The following is a 1361-nucleotide window of genomic DNA, read 5'->3' on the forward strand; positions in this document are numbered from 1 at the left end:
CAATGCCGGGAGAGAAATAAATGCGAGGATCGAACGCTGCATTGCCGCAAGACGGAAAGTCCGCTTTCACGGGGGCGGCAGAGCCCGTCACCGGCTACCGTCCCGCCCTGAAACCGAGCGCCGGGAAGAGGGATGGGAAATGGGCAGATGAACGGGAAGAGGGGAGAGGACAAGGAGAGAGGGAGGGAATCTCCAGTCCCGGCGCTCGGTGGATTATTTTGCAAACAAATTTCTTTGAGTCGAAAGGCTGCGGTGCACCGGGAAATGAGATTAGTTCTACCTTAAATTCCCTCGCAATCTCTCGCCGTAATGCAGCGTTTAACTCACCGTGAGAGAAAATGTCATTTCACATAACACTGTGCTAATGGATAAGTCTTCCCCGACCTCTCAAGCACAACAAATCTCGGGCGAACCCATCGCGCACGACCTGTTAAGTTCACCGGCTGCCCGCTCGGCCGCCCCACGCCGCGATCGTGACGCCATTCTTCGGGATTTAAAAAGACAAAAATCTTCCCTCTAGCCCCGCTCCTCGCCTTCCGCATTAGTTCAATTTGTTTGGTGTTTTTGGCGGGGTTCTATTTGTTTGTTTGTTTAAGGCCGTTTAGTTGTTGGGTTGTTTTGTTTGGTTTTTGTTTTGTTTTTGTTTTTTATTTCTTTATTTCCAATTAACGAATTTCAAAATGTTGAAAAAGAGAAAGAATATCGTGCTGCAAACTTTTCCGTTCGTCGGAAATACCTGGCGGCTTTTTTCCCGGATATTTTATTTAGGGGGAAAAATAAACATATGCACATATATGTAACATCTATGTACTCATCTATGTACATAAGCGCGCGTCCATATGTACTGATGGCCGTACACACGTCTAGAGACGTGTTTATGTATCCATCTGCACAGATATACACACGCATTGACATCGGCTCTTTCTCTACGGAAAATAGCTCCCGCAGCACCCCTCCGCCAGCCGTCCACCGTCACACCGATCTTCCCGGTGGGGAAAACGTCGGCGGGCAACCCGACAGGGCCAGGGGAGGGAGACGATCGCGCGGAGCCCGTCGCGGCCGCTCAGACAAGTTGAAGGGCAGCCACTTACTGTGCATCGCTGCGAACGGGGCGGGCGCTTACAGTGTATTTCCATCGGAGCGGTCCGGGGCCAGGCGACCTCGCCGAGCTGATCTCGATTCGTCAGCAGCGCTCGGGTTTCGGGGTCGGGGAGGGAGCCCGCGAAAAAGGACGGAGACCGACCAGAACCAACCAAACAAATAAAAAACCCCAAACAAACACACCAAACCAAACCAAAACAAAAAACCAAAACCAACAAAAGAAACCTCAAAAAAAACCAACAAAAAAAAAAACAAAAAAG

The 1361-nt window shown here is 50.3% G+C and overlaps 1 protein-coding gene across 1 annotated transcript in view; it reads right to left on the reverse strand.

The window, feature by feature from the left end:
• Positions 1-1302, reverse strand: part of PAX5 (paired box 5) — a 132196-nt gene extending 130894 nt beyond the window's left edge. The window contains exon 1 of the mRNA XM_008637450.2: positions 1092-1302. Within this exon, the coding sequence (XP_008635672.2) occupies positions 1092-1098 (7 nt within the window). The 5' untranslated portion in view covers positions 1099-1302. The remainder of the gene's footprint in view (positions 1-1091) is intronic.
• Positions 1303-1361: the final 59 nt, after the last annotated feature.

Source organism: Corvus brachyrhynchos, unplaced genomic scaffold (assembly GCF_000691975.1).
Source record: "Corvus brachyrhynchos isolate BGI_N302 unplaced genomic scaffold, ASM69197v1 scaffold1097, whole genome shotgun sequence".
NCBI lineage: Eukaryota > Metazoa > Chordata > Aves > Passeriformes > Corvidae > Corvus > Corvus brachyrhynchos.